Source organism: Alligator mississippiensis, chromosome 16 (assembly GCF_030867095.1).
Source record: "Alligator mississippiensis isolate rAllMis1 chromosome 16, rAllMis1, whole genome shotgun sequence".
In the NCBI taxonomy this organism is placed as follows: Eukaryota; Metazoa; Chordata; order Crocodylia; family Alligatoridae; genus Alligator; species Alligator mississippiensis.
This window is the reverse complement of record NC_081839.1, coordinates 659,990-685,888: the sequence shown is the minus strand read 5'-3', so window position 1 is coordinate 685,888 and position 25,899 is coordinate 659,990. Positions and strand designations below refer to the sequence as shown.

Here is a 25,899-nt window from a genome sequence, read left to right as displayed (position 1 = left end):
CGGGTGGCAGGGCAGGGGCTCTGCCCGCAGGCGTTTCAGCAGCAGCAGCCCCCTCCAGCACAGAAGCTGGCGTCTCTCTCAGAAAAAATAATCCCGGCCTGTGCGAGCTACGCCCCGTATCTGGAAACGACTTGCTGTTGGGAGGCTGCGGCCGAAACGGTTTCAACTCAGAAGTGGGCACCAATTAGTCCTCTGGTCTGGGGACCCCAGAGCTGGGAGCAACGCTTCCTGCCGGAGACGCGTAGCTGCGCACGGAGCCCGCAGCGCCCGGCGCCCGCTGCGGAGCAGCTCTCGGGCCCTGGGGCCGCAGCGGTGCAGGACGGCGCCGCGAGCGAGCTGCCCCATGCAGCGGGCAGACCTGCGAGGCCGGGCGAAACGGGAGCCGTGCCCGTCACGGCTTCTCCTGCCGCGCGAACGGGATGGCTCTGCTATTCAGTCGTGTCTGCAGAAAGCCGCGCGACATGTTACCCTCGCGGTGATCCCCCTTCTCCGTGCTTACTGGTTCGTCACGGTTACTCTGAGAGGACACCCAGACTGAACCCACCCTTGCTTGCGGGGCTGCGGGGAAACGTGACGGAAATAAAGGGAAGAGCAGCTGTCAAACTTGAAAAAACCCCTCGGGATTATAAAAAGACGCCGCTTGGAAAACTTGAAAAAAACCATGACTGGGGCTCGTTGGAGTCTGAGGGGAAGAGTTAACATCCTCTCGAGGCGGGAAAAACAGTCTTCATATATTGCAAAAAATTCCAGCCACGTAGGATGTGAAGCAAGCACACGGAGTCCATGAGGGGGAGCGAGCTCGCACCAGCGTCTAAAATGGCTGCTGTCAGGGAAGCAGCAGTCGGGCAGCCGTGTGCTGCGCTCGCTCTGCCTCTGCAGCCGGCTCGGGCCGCCGCGGCCCGGGTGCCGCAGGCCGGCCCAGACGCAGGCAGAGGCATAACCGCTCTGCAGCGGACCCCGCGGAGCGCAGGGAGTCGGACCAAGCTCACTCGGGAAAAAGCAGGGCGTCCCTTCGGCTTTCGCTGCCGACTGCAGCCCTGGCAGCAAATCCAGCCCGCACCGAAAAACCGGCGCTCTACCCAACGACGTCCCACACACGAGTCAGTAACTGCTTCCCAGGGCTGCACGCGCTAGTGGGGGCAGGCTGGGAAGAGTCGAGCCGGCATGTCAGCTAGCAACGGGGATGCTACCAAGCCCACCGCCTGTTTGCTAACTGCGGTCTCGTCCGGTGCAAGTCAGGAGACGCTGCCGCAGCGCACTAGAAATGCCTCCCGCTCGTTATTCGCGGGTTCCAAGTTAATTGCTTTTTGCTCCGCACCTAACCCCAGGGATGCTGGAGCCGCCGCTGCCCTGCGAGCTGCAGCAGCGATGCCCGCTCAGGCCCCGGAGCCCTCGTTCAGGTCTCAGCTGCGGTGCTCGGTGCAACGGGGGATTCGAGGTTTTACAACCCGCACTAAAATGGAAGTGTTATTTATAAATTAAGCCATGACCCCTCTGAACTGTGAGTGCTAAGAGGGCCTTATTTACACAGGAACGGATAAAATTAACTGCAGGTGCCTCTCTTCCCATAGACAGTGACTTCCAAAAACAACACTGCTGGTACTAAACAAAAAGGAAACCTTTCCGTTCACACAGTTTAGGACAACACTTCACTTCTACCTTGGGGAGTGCTAGGGTAAGAAAAGCCCTCCTCACTTCCTCCACCCCTAACTGGGAATATCCCGAACCAAAGCCGAGCGTGCAGGCTGCTGCACGGGATGGAGTCGAACCTGGCAGGCTCCTCACCGTTCACTGCCCGCTGCTCGGGCTGCAGCACACCCACAGGAGCTGGCCTGGGAGGCTTCTTGCTCTTTTTCCTGCTTACGACTGAAAAAAGGAGCTTCTCAGGTAAAGACACTGGCACACACGTGGACTGTGTCAGATTGGCAGTGTCACACCGACAGATCAGTGCAAAGGATGAAGATGGCCAGATCTGACCGTTGGCCACGACAAGGCAGGCTCCCAAGCCCACGCTGCCGGAGGGGAGAGGCCAGGAAAGCCACCACCGCTGACCCGCCAGCCGCAAAGTGCCACCAGAGAGGCCGCGTGTGGAAGCAGGCAGTTTGCATCAGTGCCCTTGCCACATAAATACAATCCTGCCAAACATCTGCAGCGATGCCACAGATTTCCTCTTGTACCTGCACACCGCTCTGCTCCCAGCCCAATCAGCGACTCGCTGCTAATTGCAACAGACAATGAGCAGCAGCCGGCTGCAGCTGCGGCGTTCCAGACCAAACTAGATTCCCCGGCCAGAGTCCCGATGAATAAACAACAAGCACCGGCCCCGCACAGGCCGCTAGGAAGAAAACGCAAGAGGAGGATATGGGGTAATTAACTCCCGCCCGGGTTGGCAATTCTGGGCTTGGAGGCTTCAGGTTAAGTGCAAAAGCAATGCCCCTTCCACAACTTGGAAGCCTCCGGCTGCTTCAAACAGGCTGCAGGAGCCATTATCCGCATAACGGACATTGCTCCAGATCGAATGCTGCTGCACAGCTGGCACTCAGCTGAGCCGCATTTTTTGTGGGCAGTGATGTCACCGCTTAATTTAACCTCAACCTTTTATTCTATTAGGGTCCGTGCGTTCGTTTGTGGGCTCAGCTCCGTATCTGGGTGACAAACTGGAAACGGCACTTTGCTCCCATGGAAACAAGAGCTGTGGCTTCACGGTGTTCAATTTTTCCACCACAAAGGTCTGTTCCTCTCTAGCAGACTCCCCTGCACGGCAGGATGAAAGCCTGGAGAGGGGCAGGGCTCGCCACCACCTCTCTCAGGAGCTCAGCTCTGCTCTCCCCGCACCGCCCGCACACGGGGAGAAGAACAGGAAGACACCCGGTGCCCGGTTCCCGCGGCCCGTGCACGCTCAGCCCTCTCCCCTACGGCTAGCCTGGCCTGCAGGCTTCCTTTCTCTCGCCTGGCTAGAAAACGAACCTGAGCAACAACCCCTTCCCCCCCCACCGTCTCCGGGCTCCCCCCGGTCGGAAAGAGATGAGGAAATCCGAATGGCAGTTTTTAATGGTAATGCAGAAAACACCTGTCAGAAGCACAAGGACCTGCAGGCCCTGACATGCATATCGGACACGTGAAGATCCATCTTAAAAACACATGTAGAAATAAATAAATGAAAACTGTTTGCTAAATGCAACGGGAAAGGGAAGGACACCCAGTCACGTGTTAATGGTAGTAACGTGAATCACCCCCGTGCTTTGCACCACTGGGTCTGGTACTCGTGCTGCCGCCATTACCCGCGCGAAGTCCTCTCTCAGTGCTGGGACAAGCACACGCTGCTGCAACCCAGGCTCCCTGCAGCTTTCACGCTACAGCTCTAGCTTTGCACCTATCAGTTACCAAAAGGTACCCAGCCACGTACATTCAATTATCTGATGGGGGGCTCGGTGTCTGAACATGCCCAGCAATATTCACTCTTTTGGATTTTCTCTTCTCCCTTCTCAGGGACTCAGGGAATCCTGCACAGAAGCTACTGAACAGCCACAGTCCAACACAAGTGCTAAGCCGCTGCATGCTCTGCCCTGCAGCGCCTCGGCCTCCACTGCCCGGCTCGGCAGCTGGGGGTCACGAGCGTTGGCTTGCGGGGAAATCCAGCAGCCCGGGGGCCAGCTCGGGGCAGGAAGTACCGACCACCACGGCTCGGCAGGCACCGCGAGGCAGGACTCCGCTCCCAGTCACAGGTCTGCGCAATGACCCAGCCCGCGGCCCTCTCTGGACTCTGCCGAGCTCAGGAGACCCTCTGGACACTGTAGCCGGGAGGAAGAGCGCAGCTGGCTTGAAGCTCTGTTGCACCGACTCTGCCAAATGAACCCCTCAAACTGCTTGCTCTCTCCTGGTGAGCCCCAGCGACTTCCAGGTGTTGCCCCTCTGTGGACGTGAAATCCTGGACCCGTTCCACACTTGACAAATATCCTCATGATTTGCTTTTCCACCTGACTGTTCTGGAGTTTACTGTAAAGCCTCAGAAGAGCGCGTGTTAATATTTAACCATCTGCTGCTCTATCAGACAACCGGCATCTTGCAAGCACTTCTTTGTTCCCCTGGTAATCTCCTCGCGGTTAAACCGAGCCATCCTGCCTGGGCGCTCTGCTCCCCTCCAGGTTTACAGGAGGGGAGTACTGTGGTCCCTGCTGTGGTACTCCATCGTGAGTGGACGTTTTATGGTCTTTTCCCTATATACCTGCTTCCCCATTCATTTAAAACGGATTACACAATTATGAAAAAGATGCTTTCTACTTCCACACTGCCATTTCAGTCATTCTTCAGATTTTACCTAGCTTTGTGTAATATCGAGACCTTCATCCCAGAGGCAGAGCTACCTAGTAGTTAGAAAGGGGAAAGGGCTCAGACTTGGTTACTGTGATTTTGTGAAGCACTCGGATCTGCGAAAGAAAGGCTTGAAGAACAAATGAACAAAGCTACTCCCTTCGCCTTCCCCAGCTCAATCCTCCCCGGCTCTTCGGTTTCATTAGTTCTGCGCAACACAACGTTAAGACGCTTTCTGTTCCAGTCTCAGCAAAATGGTGGACTTGTCCACAGTGACTAAGGAGGAAGCCATGTCCAGCTTTGTTCAATGGCTAATGATCAACAAGCACTCAGAGAGACAGGCTGGCATTTTAGTTTGGACAGGAGACCGAGCTTCGGGAGAAAGGCAGACATGGGAGTCACCCAAACAGGGATGAACACGTGAACTGTCTCCAGATGAGATCGGCCTGCATCCTCTCTGGGTAAAGGGAGGAAGAAGATCGAGGACACTGGCTTAGTGACCACCTCCCTCCCTGCCCCTGCAGAGAAGTGGAGACGTGGAGGAGAATCCCCCGTGGGACATGCCGAAGGAGTAATGAGAGTCAGGAGAGAGCCAGGAGGAGACTGCATCAGGGAAGGCAAGGACGGACAGCATTTCAAGAAGTAAGTTCAACAGGGGTCAAGAGGATGGAGCACCGATTCAGGCCAGGGACCTCCTCCACGGGCTCTGCAGGAGTGGAAGGGACCAAGGCTGGACGGCAGAAAAGGTCTCGGCTGTTGTGGGAGGGAAGGGGCTGTGGGCAGGGGAGCCGCAGCTGGAGGGGCAAGACGGGTCAAGGCAGATTGTAGTGGGAGAGGGAAAGGAGGAGATCAACGTGGACGCAAAGGAATCAAGAGGGGCAGAGGCTAGCAAAAGAGGTAGAGAGGAGCAAACAAGACACTCCTATGCAGGATGGGGAAGGAGGAGAGAGTTGCAAGAGGGAAGGGGATGGGAAAGCAAAGCAGAGGGAAGGCAGAAGTCTCATCATAGTTTGTCAGTTTTCCTGAGATCCTCTGCCCAGAGCTAAACGGAGACAGCAGAAGAGGGGAAGGAGAGAGGTGGTGGAGCTCGAGGGCAGGAGAGTCAGTGAAGCTGGAGAAGTGTGGCTAGGAGATGGTGGGAGTGGAGAAGGTGGAAGGAGAGAGCCTGAGGACAGGACTTCTGCCAGAAGCAGCTGGCACAACGCAAGAAGGTCTCGGCAGGGCACTGGGCTATCAACCCTGCCATGCTCATGGTAGCCTACAAACGTAAGCAAGCTGACATGCAAACCCACCCAGTAAGGATGCGCTCCTCTGCACTAACCAACATGCAATCCCGTCTCAAGCATGTTTCTAAATTTAGAACTATTCCTCCCATAGTGATTGCACAAGTGAGCGCAGAACAACACACCGCCGAAGCAAACACAAGGGGTTGCGAAAACGTCTTGTCTGGCCAAACGTGCCAGGGCTCCGCCACGAGGGCTAGACAGACCTGTCCGTGAGCGGCCCCTTCGCCCAGATCCCCTCGGATCGGATAAGTGCTGCTCTCTTCCGCTTCCTGCCTGGCATCCTCCTTTTCTCCCCAGGGCAACGTCTGTGTCCAGTCGCGACGCCAAGACGCATTGTTACGTAGCCTATTACATGTTTCCGACTGTATCTGCACGCAGTTTGAAATGCAGCAAGCAAATGGTGCCCTTTCCTTTCCTTTTTCGTGTCCTCGTGACAAGGGAGCTAGCAGGATTTGTAGGTCGATTGGAATCGGGCAGTCCGCGCCGTGAGCACTTCTGCTACAGCCTCAAACTTGCAACCGCCGGGCTGTCAAGTGTGCGCCCGAGCAGCACGCCACCCCAGTCCCCGAGGTGCTCTGGCGGGGGGCGGTTACAGGGATCTGGGCAGTGAGGAGAGGCGGCCAGGCGGGGACTGCCAGCACCATGCTGCACCCAGCCACGCGTCAGACTTCCCCTGCGCTATTCACCATCATCCTCGCAGGTCCAACAATTTAGCAAGATCTTTTTGGGAACTGTAGCCAGCTGCACAAGGGAATATCTGGCGGCAGACCGTGGCTGTGCCACACAGCTATTCACTGCACACCAAAACTACCTCTTTTTTTCCCCTCTCTCTTTAAACATTAGCAAAACACATCAACTGTCCTAGTGTATGGACATCTGGTGTCCTACCAAACACTCTCTGGACATGGCATCTCTGTCCCTCCACAGCTGGTCCCCAGCTACAGGGTTTCACCTCCTGGCGAGAGACTGGCTGCGGGACTCGGCGGCAGAGGGAGGGACGAGGCCGAGCGTTCAGCAGCAGCCCTGAAGGGAGGCAGCCAGCAGCCGATTCGAGAGCCCGGTAGTGCAGCTGCACCCCGTGGAAGCAGCCCACGCATGGAAGGACTTGCCACGGGCCTAAAACACGGATGCTCCTGTAGCAGACTATTCTGAACAAGAGCACGGAGACTTGCCAAACACACGTGTATCTACGCTCGCTTGGTGACATTCAGAGTCATAGGTTTTAAGGCTAGCAAGGACCACAGTGATAAACCAGTCTGACCTACTAGACAACACGGGCCAAAGGTCTTTCCAATGTATTCCTGCTTGGGCAAACCCCCACATACTTTAGAAACAGTCTCCACCCTTGCTTTAGATACTTGGAGAGTTCAAGTAACACAGAATTCACCACAAACCTCAGTTGTTTCCGAAGCCAATTACTTTCCCTACAAAAATGACATTTCATTTTTATCCAAGTTTCTCTAGCCTCAGCCTCAGCCCATGGAAAAATTATGCTTTTTAAACTATTGATTTTTACATTGTGTCTCAGTTTTTCTTGCTCATTCAGGAGACGGCCGCGACACTCCAGACACAACCCGACCTGGTCCCATCTTAGCAACCTGCTGGGTAGGGGCCTCTGCAACACTGGGGAAGCAAACACCTTCTGAAGCTGCATGGGATGCCACGGCGTGCCCAGATACTCTGCTACGTTATTTGCACAGCAATTATTGGCAAATGATGCTCAGAGCCATGATTTTAACAGTAATATTAATCTTCCTAGTTTCAGGGGGGTTGCAGTGCCCTCGTAGAGCCAGCCGCTGCCGAAGAACAAACAGGATCTGCAATCCTTAGAGGCAATGCCTGCGTCCAGTGAAGAAGCCTCGCTGCGGGCCAGCAATGCGAACTTCCTCCCCAGGTGGTGCACAGGCCCCGGGGACACGCGAGCTCTGCAGACACGTTCTGTCGCTCCAAAAAATTCCCCATCAAGCTCCACTGCGAGTCGCACCCGTGCCCACACCACTGCTGCCAAGACAAGCCTGCTCTCTACCCACTACGCTATGCTGCCTCCACACAAGACAAAACGCTCCGTAGCAGTAACTGCAGTCCTGCTTAATCCTCTTGATTAACAAAGGGGACACAGACTGGGAGCTGTACCTCCCCTTCACATTGAAAGCATTCTTCGCGCTAGCTCACTGAACGCCTGCTGTAATCCTCACTGCTGACTAAGCCTAAAGTTTGTTCCAAACTGAAACCTGGAGTTCCTCGTTATCAGAGAGATCAGAGCCTGCCGAAAAGTGACACGCTCGTCTCCAACTGATCACCTCCGCGTAGCAGCACGCCGTGGGGAATTAACTCCCGCTTTTGCTAGCACAGCTATTCTCTCCTGAGGGCTTGCTCAGGGTACTGTCCTGCCCACACACAAGCACGAGCCAGTGACTCTCAACCAGGTGCCGCAGCACCCTAGGGTGTTTGAGATCTTTTCACGGGTGCTGCGAGGTGTCACACAATGCTAGCGAGCACTGTTAGACATGCAAACAGGATTCACAAGATAAACCCAGAGATTTTAAGCAGGAATGCACAAGGTCCAAAACGTTCTGCCCTGTCGCGGATGTCCCGAGTTCTCCGAAACAGAAGACTTGCTCTGTTGTTTTTCTGGGCTCCAAAAAACAAGTGAAAATGAAGAGCTGGCACTTTCCGAGCGTGGTTGCGAGTCTAACAACGGGTGCCTAAAAAGGGCGAGAATCACCACAGCGAGCAGGCCGAAAGCCTGACATCTTGTGCTCTGCAGAGCAAGTGTCACATTTGCTACAGATGTCTGCTTTTAAAGAGAGTTTTCCTAATTGTGTGCGAAGCCAGTGACCTGTTACTTAAGGCTCAATGAAGGAGCCGAATGTTACACAAGTCATGTAAACAGCTGGGGAGATAAGATTAATGTAATGTGGAAGAGAAAGTCATCTACACTCGACATATTTCTCTTCTCTCCGGGAATTCGGCACGGTACATGGGCAGAAGCCCTTTTCCCCAGAGTCGGCTGGCGAGACTGCCGTTGCACACCCACCGTCAGGGCCCCGGCAGAGCTGCACGCTTTGCACGTACCCCGCAGGTCTGCCATCCGTCAGTCTGCAGGACAGGAACACAGGGGATCGCTTTTTAAAGCCCGTTTCACCTGCGGGTTAACTAACAAGGCCCAATGGCCTGGAGCCGAGTGAGACTTCCAGGCCGCCAGACACTGCAGCGAGGAGCTCTACTTCCTCTCTGGCTTTTTTTGGGAGCTTCTGAGGGGTACTTGCAAGGGAGCGCTGCGCTGAAGCTGTGTACACACTTACAGCACAGTCAGCCTCGGTGGAGAGACGCGGCATTTAGGAAAAGGCAAAGGGAAATCCAGCCCCTCTTGCCAGGACTGTCACTGATTTCTGTGCTACCCGTAGCACATCTGTTCTGTTTTGAGAGAGTCAAGCACCATTTCTATGCCGCTCAAGCTGTAATTGAGGTTTCTAAGGGCAATTAAGTATTTAAAAAAAACCTCTCACTGTGCAATGAAGTAACGCGAATGCCTCCTAATGCAACTGAGCTGGTAACGGCGAGATGCCTCTACCTCCGCTGGTGGTTAATGAGCTGCAGGTCTGCAATATTCTTACTTCTTTACAAAAAGAAAAAAAGTCAGATACACTAATAAAGCTTCCTGCTTCACTTTACAGTTTCCAATTCATTTATCTATCTGGCAGCACGTTAGGTCTCAGACTGCCTAAGTTCCAGGTACTTTCCCTTGAACTCGGTGAAGAAATTGCCGATATTCAGAAGAGTAGGAAGAAAGGGACAATACCACAAGACAGGCAGGGGAAAGGAAGGAACGGCACCTGAAGATATACTTTTTGCCTCATACTGAAGAGCTACCTGTAAATTCAAGCTGCAGACACCATTCATTCTTTACAGCCACTGGACTTTCACTTTCTGCTGCAAAGTCACTTGGTAAAACTTGGTTCTTCGTGGAGTAACAAGCACAGGCCAGGCCAAAAGCTAATAGAGCTCACGCTGCGATAAGGAAAGCCGATGAGCTCAGCTCAGCAGCACTGCTTCTGCCACAAAATACTTCCTCCTCCCCATAACAGGGTGTGAAGCTGACCCAACTCTTCCCATCACTGAGGGAAGCTGGCCAGCGCAAACTGCACCATTTTCTGACACCCTACTCACTGTGCTTCTTTGTCGCATCTGAATGTCACTTTTAATCTTGGGAAGCGTCTCTCCTCCTGGCAGGGAAGAGAGCAGGGGCCACCTGGCCCTCGCTCTCCCCGAGACGGATCCGCACACAGCCTCTGCAGCGTGCCAGCTGCGCCAGGCAGGAGGGAGGCACTACCACGCGGCTCTCTGAACACGTAGCTCACACGGGTGCTGCTGCCTGCGCAGCCTCAAAGCTACGTATTGCAGCCTCGAGAGAAACAACATCTGCTGAACAGCAGCTATCCTGATGAAGAAGCTTGGGGAACAAGGAGACAAGCGGGACGAAGGAAGAAGGGCACTTCTCCTTCAGAGATCAGACACAGGGTGGCTGTGCCTAAAGGAAACGATCCTTCGGGCACAAAGCAAGACGATCCCCGAGCGAGGCAAAAGAGGGAAAGGGGCCAGGAGGCTTCCCTGGCTGACCACAGAAATCCAGGGCAGCCCAAGGGCCAAAAGGGGAGCACATAAAAAGTGGAAACAGGGAGAGATCACCAAAGACGAATATACCTCCTCTGCTCGTGCTTGTAGGGAGGCAGTTAGGCGGGCCAAGGCTACCATGGAGCTGAGGATGGCATCCCAAGTAAAGGACAACAAGAAATTGTTTTTTAGATATATAGGGAGTAAAAGGAAGGCCCAGGGAGGAATAGGACCCCCGCTAAATGGGCAGAAACAATTGGTGACGGATGGGGGGACAAGGCTGAACTCCTCAACGAGTTCTTTGCCTCAGTGTCCCTAAGCGAGGGGCACGACAAGTCTCTCACTGGGGTTGTAGAGAGGCAGCAGCAAGGCGCCAGACTGCCATGCGTAGACCCTGAGATGGTGCAGAGGCACTTGGAGGAACTGGACGCCTTTAAGTCGGCAGGCCCGGATGAGCTCCATCCGAGGGTGCTGAAGGCACTGGCCGACATCATTGCAGAGCCACTGGCGGGAATATTCGAATGCTCGTGGCGCACGGGCCAAATCCCAGAAGACTGGAAAAGGGCTAACGTGGTCCCCATTTTCAAAAAGGGGAGGAAGGAGGACCCGGGCAATTATAGGCCGGTCAGTCTCACCTCCATCCTTGGCAAAGTCTTTGAAAAAATTATCAAGGCTCACATTTGTGAGAGCCCGGCAGGACAAATTATGCTGAGGGGAAACCAGCACGGGTTTGTGGCGGGCAGATCGTGCCTGACCAATCTAGTCTCTTTCTATGACCAGGTTATGAAACGCCTGGACACAGGAGGAGGGGTGGATGTCGTATACTTAGACTTCAGGAAGGCCTTCGATACGGTATCCCACCCCATACTGGTGAACAAGTTAAGAGGCTGTGACTTGGATGACTGCACGGTCCGGTGGGTGGCGAATTGGCTGGAGGGTCGCACCCAAAGAGTCGTGGTGGATGGGTTGGTTTTGACCTGGAAGGGTGTGGGCAGTGGGGTCCCGCAGGGCTCGGTCCTTGGACCGATATTCTTTAATGTCTTCATCAGCGACTTGGACAAGGGAGTCAAATGTACTCTGTCCGAGTTTGCAGACGACACAAAGCTATGGGGAGAAGTGGACACGCCGGAGGGCAGGGAACAGCTGCAGACAGACCTGGACAGGTTGGACAAGTGGGCAGAAAACAACAGGATGCAGTTCAACAAGGAGAAATGCAAAGTGCTGCACCTAGGGAGGAAAAATGTCCAGCACACCTACAGCCTAGGGAATGACCTGCTGGGTGGCACAGAGGTGGAAAGGGATCTTGGAGTCCTAGTGGACTCCAAGATGAACATGAGTCGGCAGCGTGACGAAGCCATCAGAAAAGCCAATGGCACTTTATCGTGCATCAGCAGATGCGTGACGAATAGGTCCAAGGAGGTGATACTTCCCCTCTATCGGGCGCTGGTCAGACCGCAGTTGGAGTACTGCGTGCAATTCTGGGCGCCGCACTTCAAGAAGGATGCGGATAACCTGGAGAGGGTCCAGAGAAGGGCCACTCGTATGGTCAAGGGCCTGCAGACCAAGCCCTACGAGGAGAGACTAGAGAAACTGGACCTTTTCAGCCTCCGCAAGAGAAGGTTGAGAGGCGACCTTGTGGCTGCCTATAAGTTCATCACGGGGGCACAGAAGGGAATTGGTGAGGTTTTATTCACCAAGGCGCCCCCGGGGGTTACAAGAAACAATGGCCACAAACTAGCAGACAGCAGATTTAGACTGGACATTAGGAAGAACTTCTTCACAGTTCGAGTGGCCAAGGTCTGGAACGGGCTCCCAAGGGAGGTGGTGCTCTCCCCTACCCTGGGGGTCTTCAAGAGGAGGTTAGATGAGCATCTAGCTGGGGTCATCTAGACCCAGCACTCTTTCCTGCTATGCAGGGGGTCGGACTCGATGATCTATTGAGGTCCCTTCCGACCCTAACATCTATGAAACTATGAAAATGACCCAGCAAGGGGTCACAGGCCTCACGGCCCCAGGTTGCAGACATTTCGCCCGGGCTGTGGCAGACCTGGCCCGTGGCTCTGCCACAACCGGCAGCCTTGCCCTGTAACTCGAGCCGGGTCCGACAGGCAGGGCTCGTCACGTCAGGACCCTGAAATTCCAGCGTGGCCGCATACCTGCGGCAGCAATCCTGCAGGAATCCCAAGTCGCACGTCTCCAAAACGTGGAAAAGCAAACGATACGTGAACTTGTATAAACTGCTCCTCCTTCCCACCAAAAAGTGTTACCGTGCCGCAGATGCGAGCTGCAGCAGCTCAGGGGACAAGCACGTCATACCGGGTCACTCCTTACTTTCTGATACGAAGCGCCCACCGCTCCTCCAAGGAAGGGCTGGGACAAAGCAGGGCATGCTCGCAGAGCTCTTTGAAGGGCTGAAGTTGAATTCAAACATGACACTTAACAGCAGGTCTTAACATATTTGAAAAAGAGCAACTCTAAACTCTGTTATACAAGATTAAAGTCACACTTAATGAATTCTTTAGCTGGATTATTATTTCTCTCCGGCACGTGTCCAAGGCACTGAGCATAGCACAAGTGCTAAAGCCACGCACTAAGAACACGAGGTCTGAGGAACAGCGTTCAGTACAAAACCTTGATTCCGACTCTCAGAGCCCCATCCTCTACTCAGGCATGTCACATGCCAACACATGAAGATCCTCCTCTGTCTCAGCACGCACAGCCTCCCAAAATGCCCAAGGAGGAAATGCAGCCTTTGCAGCATGCCTGGCTCACAACCCAGGCTGTACAGCAACAGCCAGGAAAGTTTGTTCCAGTTATATGCTGGGGACAATCCACAAAGAGTGAGAGCCAAGGATTTTTGTGGGCAGTACCTTTATTGGACCACCTGTATATATAAAAATCCTTTCCTCTGGCATCCCAAAGTTAAGGAATTCACACCGATACCCTGCTAGCCACTCCTGGGTGCATCTTGTGCCATCTCTGTCCATCTCTACTACTCCTGCCAGGCTACAATCCTCAAAAAACCTGAAGAAACACCACGGTAGGAAAGGTTTTAGCCTCAGCTGAAGCTGGCCAAACTTGTCACTGGCTTTTCATGCAGGGACTCCAAGAAGTTAAAAATATCCAGCCAAGGTTAAAAAAGTATGTACCGTCACAGTAATCATCCTCTTCATACAGAAGAGAAAGAAGACAGACAGCACAAGCTTCAGGCCTCTCAACCTTAGGTCAGCAGCCACGACTGCCCTGCTGTCCTCACCTGAAGCCAAGAGAAGACGAGGAATACACCCAGTCGGCCCAGGAAGCACTTCAACAAGTGGACCAGACAGCCCTCGCTCTACACGGTCACATGCTGCCAAGCATGAAGCCTGGTCCAAACCGGTAACTCCGACTCTGAACACGTCTGGCTTGGCAGAGATTTCAGCCATAGCTTTCCAGCCTCCTGCCACCCAGCGCTCCTTTTAGCCAAGGAGCTGCAAGGATCCTAATAAAGAAGAATAAAATCCCAGCAAGTTAATTCACATCCCTCCAATAGGAAATCGCACACAATGAGAGGATACAATCGGGCAGCACGATCGCTGAGCTTTCAACCACCTATTGTTACAAACCAAGAAGGTCTCAGTGTTGCTTCCTCCAGGACACAGACAACTCCTTCCTGAATCTCATAATGAGTTGAAAGGTCCCCGAGCCCTCAAGCCTGAGGCTGGGAACAAGCTCTGCATTGATCACGCTTGCACCACCGTCTCAACGCAGAGTTTCTGTGCAGAGGCAATACTTGTCAAGCTATCGCTGCTGGAAGATGATGCTTCCCAAGGCTCTGCCAAGTGACTCGCTTCAGTTGGCTTAACAGCACACACCTACATTTTTATTTTAGATTACACTAATCCTTTTAAAGTTATCAGTTTCCAAAACAATAATCTTAATGACCAACTTCTGTTAAATGCCACTTCAAAAACCAGAATTAAAGCCTCAAGTCTTTCTGACAGGAGAACAGAAGAAAGAAAATGCATTTTTTAAAGCGTTGGCAATAAAACTTAAACAGCTTATAGACTGTCCATAATCTCCTACGATGCATTTAATATTCATTTTCATCCCCTTTGCTTCAAATGCAAGAGGCACATTTAAGGAGGGAGAGAGAGAGGTTTTATACCTTCATTATAAAAATGTTAAGGACAAAAGGTGAAGTGTGTGGCCTTGCCAGGACCAAGCCTGAAACACCCGTCGGTAAGAAAACACTTCTATGCCCAGAGGTTGAAGCCTCCCCCAGTGACCGTCACAGGGTTGCACGTTCGGACTAGCTGTCCGTCTCCTGCCTTCCACCCTTCGATGGTCCAGCGCGGCACAAACTGGTCCACATTTTGTTGCAAGGCAAAGTGTCCAAACTCAAAATGTGCCTGCCATGCACTTGGACCAAGAAGCGGAAGAGCTGGAGCACTAAGATACTGGTCATACATATTATAAGAGAAGACAGAAACCAACACCCTGCTGATGTGCCCCCAAATCCTGCCCGCGTGCTAAGAATCCACAATTAATACTGAAGTCCTTGCCAAATTCTGCCTTTCCTGAGTAGATCTCCTCTCCTCTCCAACACTCAGGTGAGCAACCGAATACAGTATTCTTCCTTACCTCCTCTCACACCGCTGTGCATTCTTGTTTTGCCACGTCAATCAGCTGCTCCGCTTTGCCTCCGAGACGGTCGGTAATTACAGAATTAAGCGCTCTGGAGAAAATCCATTACAGTATTTCTTCCTTGGCTGCTCTTCACTGAGGTCTGCGCATGGGACCAAATTATTTAAGGAAAAAAATGCCTGGTCTCAGCCTACGTCTACAGTTTGATGCACTGGCTGGAGCCTATGAGCATTTTACGAGGCTGGGCTAATAGCCTTAAAGAAGTGTCCATTCAAAACAGCTCAGAGCTTGAGCTGCTTTGCAGTTGAAAGGATCTGCCAGGATAATTTAAAAAAACAAACCTGCACCCAGCACGAGGCAGAGTAGAAGAGACTGAGGAAAGTACAGAGACGTAGAGCAAGCTTTAAAGAAAAAGCACTGCGAGCCAGGTCCCGGGCTTTCAAGTGCCCCTGAAAGATCTAGGGGTGCGGTGCGCACGTGATAAAGACGGTTATTGCCTGAGGAGCGGACGGAGCCGAGGACATCCTGGATTTCTTCGCGTTCCGGTTTCGGTGAAAGGAGGTCATTCATTACATTCCCATTTTATTCCGTGTTCATCAGGATCTCCCACGGATGGGGAAGAAAGCCAGAATCTGGAAGTATGGGCCCATTTCTATCCTCTGCACTGTTCAGTTTTCAACAAACGCACGGAAAACCCATTTTTCCTTCCCATGAACTGTATTTCTACCACATCAACACAGAATCTAGTGCCAGATACAAAGTTAATGGCTGGCATTGAAAATGTCAATAAATGACTACCTTGCATGGTGAGTCACTGACATGGATATCAGAGCTAATCCTCCTCCTCCGGCATCACGGACAACTAATCTGAAAATAGATTTTGGCACCTCACCCCCCTGGCTCAGAGCTTCGTTTCACAGCGGCAAGGAAGAAACAGGTGAAGCAGAAGGAGCTAAGCATCAAAATCTACCTACTGCCCGGACCCACGTGAGGTTCGACAGACACCAGACAGCATCCCGGAGCCTGCGAGGACACGTCATGTTCTCAGACGATCCTACCCACACGTCAGGTACAAAGAGCTGGCAAATATGAAGTTAGGACAGAGATGCACAGTGGTAACCCTTCCTTCACCAGTCAGCGAAGGTAGCGACTTCTTCCACAGAGGAAACAGAAGGACTAACATGACGCCATGAGGACAGAGACCGTTGCAGCTTCCGTGGCAGGGCCAGAAGGAAACCAAGGCCACTCTTTCCTCAATATGCCGCGTTTCCGTTCGGACAAGAACTCCCCCCAGCCTTACTTTCAAGCCTTTAGCTTGGGCTAAGCTCACATTTCGTTGCAGAGCAAAAAAGCTGGCCTGGGTCAAAGGTGGCTGGTGTCAAAACTCTGATCTTGGAGAAAAGGGAACTTGCAGCCACTGAGCGAGAGAGAAAACTACTCAGAAGGGACTGAAGCAGACAAGGCAGAGAGGCAAAGCCCGGGAAGGCGCAGTGCTGGAGTCTGGGGAGGCAGGGAGGACTCAGGAGCTGCGCGCAGCTGTTGGCAAGAGGGAACGGTGGGCACCAAGGTCCCTTCAGCCTCAAGCACAATAGCCTTATGTGGTGCCCTTGAGAGGCAGATAGTTCAAAGAAGGAAAGCAGCCAAAACAAGGCCCACTTGCAAAGCCCTGGGTTTGAAGTAGGCCGAGAGTAACCTGTTTAAACAGGAATTTGAATAATTCATCCTACAGTTTTCAATCTCTCACCGCGTAATCTATTTTGCCTCTGAATTCTGGAGTTGCACCATGCCCCCAACCTCCTAGCTGCTCTCAATAAGCTAAACTGAATTAGTTTAAAGGGCCTCACCATTTTAGAAGCATCACAACAGCCTCAACCACGAGCACTGCATGTGCTCAATAAAGCTGCCATTTGGCAAGGTTTGGAACAGACGCCCCACTGAGATTATCGGGTGTCAACTTCCATCTGGCATCTGTTAAAGCTGGGAAAAAAGGCCAATTCTTATCAGATCTCCAGACATAAAGAGCACTTCCACTTTGTGTGCTCGCCACTGGAAAAAACTTCTTTGTGTTTCAAACTTTAAAAATACCTTGCCCTTGAGGTTGGCAAGTCATCCAACCTCGGTGCTCCCTTTAAGACCCCTTTCCCATGCAAAGGTGATAAAAGCAATCTTACAGTTACAGAAATTCCCAGCACACAAAAATCACAGGAAGCTGTTGCTAAGTAATATTTCTACCTAAGTAAACAACACAAAACATTTCCCACGCACACCTCTGAACTCTGCTACTCAGACCTGCCTCGAAGACACGCATTGCAGCACAATTCCCCTGGCAACACCACCTCCAAGGACCGTCACTTCTAGCTGACGGCAGATGCCGAGAGCTTCGGGCCACAGGATATTTTTGTGGGTGCTTTGCTGCACAGCTTTCTATAGGAAGCAGAAGCAAGCTGCCATTTCTGTAGCTCTGGCCCCATGTTTCCCAGCAGACTCTTTTCATTCTTGTCAGTGGGCAAGACCAGGACTGGTCTTCCTGCAGACACAGCACCACTAGGCTAGCTAGGTTTTCTGTTACGACTCTCTCTTGCAACCCCGAGCTGCCCATCGCACTAGGGTCAACGGCTGAGCATCACCTTACTCAGCACCTCTGATGAAAATATTCATTTTATTCAGATGAGGGTGACAGTGCCACCCGGTCCAGCCACACTGCCCGCCAGCCCCCTCACCAGCAGGAGGGCTCAGAAGAAAGAGCATATCTGCAAACCTGGCAACTAGCCTGCCCGAGTCGCTGGTTCAGACTTCGAGGGTCCCGTGGAGCCCCAGAGTCACAACGGTCTGCACCCCAGGATCCCCCCCAGATAAATACATGGGGATTATCAGATAGTATATGCAGACTGTCTTCTAGCTTATTTTTATTCATTTCACATTTCCCTCCATCTCCCTGTCATTCCCTCTTGTTCTTCTCCCCTCCTCTAAGTGAGCATGGGACACCAGTTGCAAGCAAATGACTGCAAAGTCTCCCCAAGACACTTAAACCCATGTGTGTATCCCGAGAGGTGGCTGAAGAAAGGAACTTGAGAGCAGTGACTAAGGGGGAATCCTATCAGAAGGCAGAGCCGGTCTTCCTCAAGCGAGAGACGCACACATGGTATTTCTATTACAGTTAAGAGGGAAAGCCACATGGAAAAAAAATGCAAAATATGAAAGTGATGTTTGACAAACCCACCCTGCCAGATCTGAGGTCAGAGACACTGGCTTTTCAGCTATTTTGTCTACTAAATTCTTCAGGAAAGACCAGTTCTAGCTGACCAGACCGCAATGAACTGCAACCTGCATCATCAAGGTGATTTAAAAAAAAAAAAAAAAAAAATGTATGACTTAAAAAATGCTTTAGCAAAATGAACCTGAAGAAGCACAACGGCCTTAAAAATACATCCCTGAATAATTGTACGTTAATTGAACTGCTTTTTTCTCACCAACACAAGTCACTAAAAATCAAAGAAATCATTAGTTAAACTAACATTCACATCCCGAACCATCTCTTAACACCCAAGTATATGCCATTCCTCAGCACTGCAAATTCTCTGCTACTTCCAACGTGCAACTGCCCCCAGACACCAATATAATTCCTACGAAATCTCACACAGGCACAATCTTAATTCTGACCTCAGCAAAACCCAGGCACCGACAGAGACTTTAGTCTGAAAACCTCGAACCCGTTACCTCTAACTAAACACCCTTGACTCGAGTTACAGCTGCACAAGCATGATTCAAAGTCTCGGGCATAAGCTTGGTGTCTTTATACTTCAAATAAAGAAGAGTTTGCTGCGGAGAAGGAATCAGAATTGATTTAAAGAAACCAACCACTCAACCAAAGAGAAACCCTAGTCACGAAACAGGGCAGGGGTGGACGGAGGTCCAGAGATACTGCCGAAGCAGCCAGGCTATACCCCCGTGCCCTGCTCCCCACCACATCAGAAAAGCTCACGTTCCCAGAGGAGCGTGTGAAATTGCAAGAGAGAAACCTGGCAAGTGTGTGACGGGAACCTGAAAACGCGAGAAACCGAAAGGCACAATTTCATAAGTGGGCTTTTTGGCCTCTGCTCCGGAACAGAAGAGGACTGATCCCTTTATTAGCAGCCCTCCCTACAATGTTAAACCTCTGCTTGCTTGCTCAAATATTATAAAGTTGGTAAGGGAAATTGCATGGGGAAGAGACGCATTTAACCCCTGCTCCATGCATCAATCACATGGAGCAGGGATTAAATGCTGGTGGGGGTGAGGCATCTCCAAATTAGCAACAACATGCCTCTAAAGGCCCTGGCTGCCACATCACGTTACCTGTTAGCATCTACATCAACCCTGTCTGCTTGATTTTGGAGCGCAGGGAAGAAGAGCAGTAAGTTTTAAGTCTGAGATGCCTTAAAAGGTGAAGTTCAAGAGCTTCTCCAAAAGGAAAGGCCAAAAAGCTTCTTAGCATGCTCAGCACCCAGAGCTCAAAGCAGATATCCAGGAGAGCGCAGGTCCCACTGCCAGCGCTCCCCTGTAGACTGAAGGAAGAGGAAGGAGTTCGATGTCCCTCCAGAGAGAAACAGAAATGGATTTTGACAGAAGTTGAGAATTGTCCATCTCCTTAATCCAGCCAAGCTAGAAGAGCAGATGGACAAGCTCTCACTTTCCTCTTGAATCCTCACGATTGTTCGTTCTCCTCTCGGATCTGGTCTCTCTATGTACATGGTCTGTGGCATCCAAGGGAGAATCCCGCCCAGCAGACTGCATATTCACTGCAGGTCGAATGCGGACAAACAAAGAAGGCATCCATGTCAGCATTCATGATGTTTTGGCTTTGGGATCGCTAATGAAAGCAAGCTGGGAGGGAAACCATCAAGTTGCTTTATGCATTTTGTCTTTGGCTGCAGAACTGATTTCACATAAATACTGTATCTCCACACACACACTTCTATTCGTCACAAAGATATTTTAAAGAAGATCTGTAGTACAACAACCAGCAACATCTCTGCAGGTAGAAAGCAAAAGCAATGAACAGAGGAAGCTCTCCCAGCCAGTCTGCATCTTCGAAATGCTTAAGGCATCCTCACCCCAGCATCAAATCTCAAAACAAAGAGCCTACAATAGGTTTATTAAGCTTTGAATATACAACTTCACCAAGCTTTCTGCCCTAGAACAAGGATCCTGCTGAGAATGTTAGTCAATTGACTGCGTTTCATCGCAGGCTCAGGTCCGCAGAGAAACCAAGAGAGAGCCGGAAACGATCTAGACCAGAAAGAGAGGAGTCGAGATGCTCAGTGGGCTGGGATAGCTGCTTGAGACCATAAGAGAAGCCTCAGACCTGCAGGACAGCTGCCACCGCTTCAATATCCAGCGCACGGACATGCCGTGGTAAACGGAAAGGTAACCGAGTGCTTGTGGCTGGCACAAGAACAGAGAAACGGGTTCCAGTAACAGGTTTGGCTAAAGAACCATCACGTGATCCCAGCCATGGTTAGCAGGAAACCTACCTGCACGTGAGTTCGCATTTTCACTGCTTATGGCTGACCAAAAACAAATACAAATAAAAAAAGTCCTCAAGGGATGCTGGCAGGTGCAAGTCCTCAAGGCACTCAGGACTACAGATCGCTCGCTGCTGAAAACGGGATTGCAGAGGAACCCGCCTAGAACGCTTAGCATCCGAGAGCTTCTTATCAACAGTTTGTCAAGTGTGGTTTTCAAGTCGCGTATCAATTGCAAGTGTTGCCACTCTAAATATTTTGACCAAGTCTTATTAAATGAATGCACAAGATCTACAAGGAAGTCTGTGTGTGTTAGTAAACTTGAAGAGAATGACTTTGCAAGCAATCAAAATCAAACATAAAAAAAGATGTGAGCTGCCATAACAATCAAATAAAGAGTTGAAATTTGAATTTGAATCATCACATTCTTCATCTTAGAACTACATACGTGCGCATGCACATGCACACGCACGAGTCCACCCCCACCCCCCAGCCATTTCCAAAATGTAAAATGTCAGACCTTTTGTTTATAAAGAAAACCAGATAACGACGTTGAGACACTGATACCGGTTAGTCGCCCAGTTTGGAGAACAACACCACCACCAGCAGATAATATATATTACAGAAACCAGTTTCTGATAATGGTTAGCGCTTAATCTACAGAAAGCAGCTTAAAGTATTCTTAGATGTGGTTCTTTAAATAGAAAACTACAAAATGACACAAACATTTGAAAAATTTAAAAAGTTTCATAAATATTTCTGTTACTTTCTTTCATCTCCTGGTACTTACAGGAAAACGTAAGTCTGTATCTGAAATAAAGGCAGCACTTAAGGGGAGGGGGCGGTATTATCACTACCTGGATGGATTTACTGGCAAGGTGGGTTCTGTGAGAGCTGCCACCAGGGCACACTCAAAGCCGTCTCGCGCTCTGCGTTCCTACCTCTCTGACAGCGATCGTGGGTCCAGCACCGCTCGATGAAGATGCCGTTTATTACAGTAGGTGGGCAGTTGCTCTTTCCTTTCACCGTTCCTGGACACACATCTCCACACTCCTCTTTATCATCCTTGTTAGCAACGATGTAGTTGTCTTCCACGGAGTCCAAGATCCTCGACCAGTCAATAGTGGACAAATAGCACAGTTCATTGTTCTTCTCAATCCGCACAGCGCCTCGAGTAATGTTCATCAGGTTATAAAGGCCTATCTCTTTCAAGTGAACCATCTCGAATATGACCAGAGCATAGTTAAAGAAGAGATGAGTTCCTCGAATCACAGTGAGGTTGGGGAAAAGCCCCTTTAAACTTTCTAGGCCATAAACCCGAAAAAGCAGTAAGTAGTCTGTAATCATAGTCAGTTTGGGAAAGCTGAGCTCACGGAAATCTTCAGGCTTGGTTTTAAACATCAGTAATATTTGCAAGTGGCCTTCAATCACCGTGCAGTTCTCCAGCATATTCAGCCGGGTCAGGTTGTTCCGGATGTCCATGCTCTTGCAAACTAGAAATCAAAGAACAAAAACAATTAATCTCTGTTTTCTAAAGAACCAGGCATGCTCCTACACCCTGTAATGCACTGCATGCTCCGAACGGCAGGGGGGACGCTTCAAAGCATGGGACGAACAGCGGGAAGCGCACTGCAGGGAGCACTCCCGTACATAGGAGGGGTTTGCAAGACAGGATCATGTGCTCCATCATCTGCGATTTCAATTTATGTTCACCGCGAACAGAGCCTCCAGGTTGAAGCAAGAGTCCTTATACAGTCATTTGGCATTTACAAGGGAGGAAAGAGTCTATTCAGCAGAGTCTGTTGCCAAGAAAACAACACACCTACCCCATTTTGGATTATGCAATTAATACAAAGGGATTACTGGGAGAAATTGGGCAATGGGGCCTGGTTGGGAAGAGCAGATGGAGGAACAGACAGAGGGAAGGAAATGCAGCAGTGCACCCCACGCTGCAGCCTCAGCATCGCTGATGAAGTCCAAGTTCGTTCCAGCAACCGAGAAGGAAGCCCGCTGCTCAGATTTGCTGTTTTTCCCGTGATTACGTTCCAGGTTGGGAACCTTCTCCCTGCCGTATCTCGTTCAGCACTTTACTCGGCAGAGCCATCGTGCGCATTGCCAGCTCTCTGGATCCCTCAGCAGCGACAGGAAAACAGAGCAATGTGAACGCAGGCTCTAGCAAAATAAGGAGCCAAAGACGCAACTCGGTTAATTTGTGCCAATTCGAGAAGCAAAAATCACCCTCCTCAGCCGACGCAGGTTTGGGTGACACAGCTAAAGCCCCACCGGAGCCTGCGATCAAAAAAGGCGTCCAGCAAAGTCCAGCTGAAACCACGGCTGAAGTTCCTCGCTCAGCTTGGTCCCTCCAGTCCGCAGAGCAACAGGCACCGCTCTGCCCGCGGGCCCGGCTCCCACGCAAAAGGCCTCGTGCCGCTCTGCAATGCAGGGCCTCCAGACTAGAACCATCTCCTCCACGCCACTCATCTGGCCACACCAATCTTTCAATATTTCTGGCCATCACTTTTGGAGGATACTAAAATCCCCTTTCTTGTGCTCTGCTCTTCTCCTGCTGCAGGCGAAGGGCAACAGTGCTCCTGGTCGTCTGTAAACCTCTGCTATCAAGAGAGAGAGCTGACTAGAAACCACCATGAAAAAACTAAAATAGAAAAGTCACCAATAAACCTGGGCTTTTGTTTGCTTGTAGACATCAATCCTCCAGCTCTTCCTGCAAGGGGCAATCTACAGCTGATCAAAATGCGACTAACAAACATCGCTTCGAGGAGGATGGGTCTGATGAGCCCTTTACTAGCCATCTCTCACTTCAGTATTTACACTGCTCTGCATCTTTCTGCCGTGAAGACCTGAGCCGCTGGGAGCGTTCCTCAGCACCTTGCCTGGCAGCAGCTCGGTGGGTTCAGAGCCAGGCCCTGCGCTCTCTGAAGTGCTTCAGAAAACCCAGGATTTGTCACTGGGACATAGCCAACCCCTTATCTGCCCAGAGGCAAACAATAATGCTGGACTAAAATAAACCAAACACTTGATAACATGTCTCTGTCTAATTTGGTGCAGGCAGGTACCACTATCTCTACTTGTTTCCCTAATTAGCACTTTTCCAGGGCACCTACCTGCACATGCCCTTTAAACCAGGACTTCATCTCCCGGGTCTAATTCTGTTGGCGATTATTAACTCTTATCTCCCCTACCGGGTCCAGAGCCAGCAGCCTAGTTTAATTTAATTAATACCCACACAAACACCTCTACTGCACCGACTGCATCAGATGCACCAGCTAGAGCACCGTATTTGTCACAGGTACAATTTTGAGAGTGTCAGACGTGACCGTGTCCCTTCAAAAATAAAATCACTATTACAGGACCATTAAGCTCTGTAAATCATGAAGTCAAAGCCTGTTCTTGAAACTCCTTCACATTCAAACACCTCAGTGTTTAATGCCGTGTCTCACTACCTGCAACCTGTGATCTTTAGAGGACTAGCTAGTCCAGAACAAACTCTTCTGAGATGTACTTAGCAGGAAGAGGTCCAATTAGTTGAAACCAAAGCCATCAGCTTATTTTCTAAAGCTCAGGAGAATCTGTACGCGCTACACTCCCGCTGGAGCAGACCTGGGCAGCTGCATTATAAACACTGACGTTTACGGCACTGCAAAACCAGTTAACCACAGAAGACAGAGGTGTTGCCTTTAAGCCGTGCTCAGGCGTGCGGAGCCGTTTAGATTGCAAGTTCTTTGTGGCTTGTTTGCTACCTGCTTTTAAAACACTCGGTGCCCCTCTGGCACCGTACTATACAAATTAAAGTATTAACTGTTAGTGGTGCTACTGAGTAATACTACAGGAAGATTCAAGACTGAATATTGGCTACTTTTCAAACAGCAATTGGACAAGTGAGGCATGTTCAGTCTAGACAGTATTTTGTGCTTCTTCATTTTAGCTTAAGGCATGTGACAGAAATCAAAGATAAATATATCAGTGATATCATCCTTGCTTAAACACTGAGGTGTTTAAATTGATTCCTATGGAAGATGTTGTTTTATTAGCTCAGGTTAGAAAACGGAGATGAACATGTGTAGGTGTTGTGTGTGGGGATCCAGAAATGCTCCGTTCCCCGGGGGTGCAGCACACTGGACACGCATCTCTACGTGCACGCCACCTGAGCACACGCTTAAACATTTCCCTGGACCAGAGCCCCCAGGACAGGCTGGCTGAGCCCCGCTTGGTTCTGGAGGATCCAGATTCATTCATTCACAGCTCATTAAGAGGAGGCAGTTAATGGTTTTTAAAAATGTAGTTTGTTGTTTAAAAATAAACAAGAACAAGTCATTTGAACAGATAATCTACCTGCGGTTGGCAAACCACGTATTGAAATAAGGCCCTCATAATGCACACATTCAGCGCGCCCTGCTGCTAAGAAGGATTTGCTTTCAGTCCAGAAGCAATCATGGGTGGGCCAGTAGATTTCCTCAACTAGTGTATTTTTACCTTTGGTTTAAATGAAAGCAACAGGAGTAATCTCACACAAGTGGATTTATATATTCTACCCTTTCACAAGCCCAAAAATATAGCAAGCCACCAATCCAAGAGTACTTTTCACTGTTTGAGTCCAAAGGACAACCCTGAATGCAAAGAGAACTACATTGTCACAATCTGCTTTAACTTATCCGAGAAAACTTCAATCCACTTCCAAAACTAGTCAAACCCTAAACAAACGTTAACATTAATATTGGACATTAAAGGTTACCACTGCCATCACCATGTGGGTCTTGCACAATAAAGCCACCTAACCCATTTCCTTGTAACCTTTGCTATGGATTTGCTTTTTCCTCCATACGAGAGCTATACAACGTTCCCGTTTCTCTCGAGGATTCTCCAAGCAACAAACACACACGAACTATGGAGACACTTCTGTGCTTTCCTAACACAGCCTCCCCCCGAGTGCACGCAGACAGACGCACACAACGAAGCCAATGTCTCCTGGGCCATTATGGCCTGGCAGGGAAGGCAGCATTTTAAAGCTGGCGAAGCAAACACTTCCACCACAGGAACGTGTGCATCAGCTCCTGCGAGCACAACAGAGACGGGGCTCCCCACTGCGAATGCCAGCCATTTCATTCTGACCGATGGCACCGGTCCCGACACACCGGGTCCCCACCCAGCAAGACCGGCACTGCCGCTCGTGAAAGACTCGACGCGGAGGGCACGATCCCCCGAGGAGCGAGGTCCACGGCACTTGGGTACTCAGCCACCCGCCTCCATTGCCGTCTCGCACACACCCCAACATGCTCAAAGCTGCCAGAGCTTGTCATGATACAACCACGCTCATGAAAAATTAGGCATCTACCGAACGTTACAAAAACCCCCACATGCACGTGGTAGAAATTTGTTTGATGCGTTTCAAAGCGTAAGAGAAGTGAAGTGTTTTCGGAAAGCCTGCAGGAACACACTGTGCAAAGGATTCGCTTCCCAAAGCGCTCCTCGAGCGCTGGAGGCAGCAGCCCCTCAGCCCGGTGCCACGACCCACGCAAGCAGCGCTCCTTATACAACCACCA

At 50.8% G+C, this 25,899-nt stretch overlaps 1 protein-coding gene and 1 long non-coding RNA gene across 3 annotated transcripts in view; one reads left to right on the top strand and one right to left on the bottom strand.

Annotated features, from left to right (window-relative positions):
- INSR (insulin receptor) overlaps positions 1 to 25,899 on the bottom strand; it is a 70,751-nt gene that overhangs the window by 39,876 nt on the left and 4,976 nt on the right. For both annotated transcript variants that reach the window (XM_059719679.1, XM_059719678.1), the window contains exon 2: positions 21,283 to 21,834. In XM_059719679.1, the coding sequence (XP_059575662.1) occupies positions 21,283 to 21,834 (552 nt within the window). The remainder of the gene's footprint in view (positions 1 to 21,282; positions 21,835 to 25,899) is intronic.
- On the top strand, positions 3,356 to 9,266 carry LOC109282522 (uncharacterized). The gene is made up of 2 exons (XR_002089531.2): positions 3,356 to 4,953; positions 5,689 to 9,266. It is a non-coding gene; the product is annotated as an uncharacterized LOC109282522 (long non-coding RNA).